The 763-nt window shown below is 36.4% G+C and overlaps 2 protein-coding genes across 2 annotated transcripts in view; one reads left to right on the forward strand and one right to left on the reverse strand.

Annotated features, from left to right (window-relative positions):
• LOC119594266 (DNA repair protein complementing XP-C cells homolog) overlaps positions 1 to 763 on the forward strand; it is a gene marked incomplete in the record, with an annotated part of 63,731 nt that overhangs the window by 5,562 nt on the left and 57,406 nt on the right.
• Positions 141 to 763, reverse strand: part of LOC119594066 (DNA repair protein complementing XP-C cells homolog) — a 2,406-nt gene continuing 1,783 nt past the window's right edge. The window contains exons 2-3 of the mRNA XM_037943107.1: positions 421 to 763; positions 141 to 305 (exon numbers count right to left, since the gene is read on the reverse strand). The exon at positions 421 to 763 is cut by the window's right edge and continues 638 nt beyond it. Coding sequence (XP_037799035.1) covers positions 156 to 305; positions 421 to 763 — 493 coding nt within the window. The 3' untranslated portion in view covers positions 141 to 155. The remainder of the gene's footprint in view (positions 306 to 420) is intronic.

Genomic DNA, 763 nt, shown 5'->3' on the forward strand with positions numbered 1-763 from the left:
TGTCCTTAGTAAGGGTAGCATGTTTTCTCTTTAGAATATTTCTGAGTGTATAAAGGCAGTATATCCAAGAGGTCTCACTTATAGGACCAGTCTCAAAAAAAAAAAGACTAATAGCATCAAGTATAAATGATCCACTTTTTGCTGATTAAATCCTACTAACAATAACAAGTGTGAATTTTTAAATTATTCCAACCCACCTTCTTTTCACTATAAAGCCAATTTGAAACGTAGCGTCTTGTTATATCCTTCACAGTCAGATTGGCATTATAGGCAGTGATGTAAGCTGATGAGGATGGCATGCGTATCTGATAATATAAATAATGATTTCTCTTTACTCTTCCAACAAGATTATTAATAATAATATTTGAAATATGTCTAGGCAATAGATCTATCACATGAGCTGCTCAAATATCAAAATACCTGAACTTCTGCCACACAGTGAATTTTTCCCCTTGTGATGTCCACACAAATCCACTTCTCTTCTTCTTCAACATATACTTCTGCCCATTCTAGTATTCCTTCTGATTTTCTTTTTTTCCCGTCCTTGTCATCTTTCCCTGTTTTTGTCTTCTTATTTTTCTCATCACTGTCCCCATCCGAAGACCTCTTTTCCCCACTTTTTCGCCTGTGAGAGGTAGATGCTTTAGGCCCTTTCTTTATTTTTTTCTCCTCAGGGTCAAAGTCACAACTGTCATCATCATCAACAGTCTCTGACTTTCTCTTTTGTGATTTGGAGAGCAGCTGCCTCTTTGTCTCAGTAGCT

The sequence above is a fragment of the Penaeus monodon genome, chromosome 33, assembly GCF_015228065.2.
Source record: "Penaeus monodon isolate SGIC_2016 chromosome 33, NSTDA_Pmon_1, whole genome shotgun sequence".
Classification (NCBI taxonomy): domain Eukaryota; kingdom Metazoa; phylum Arthropoda; class Malacostraca; order Decapoda; family Penaeidae; genus Penaeus; species Penaeus monodon.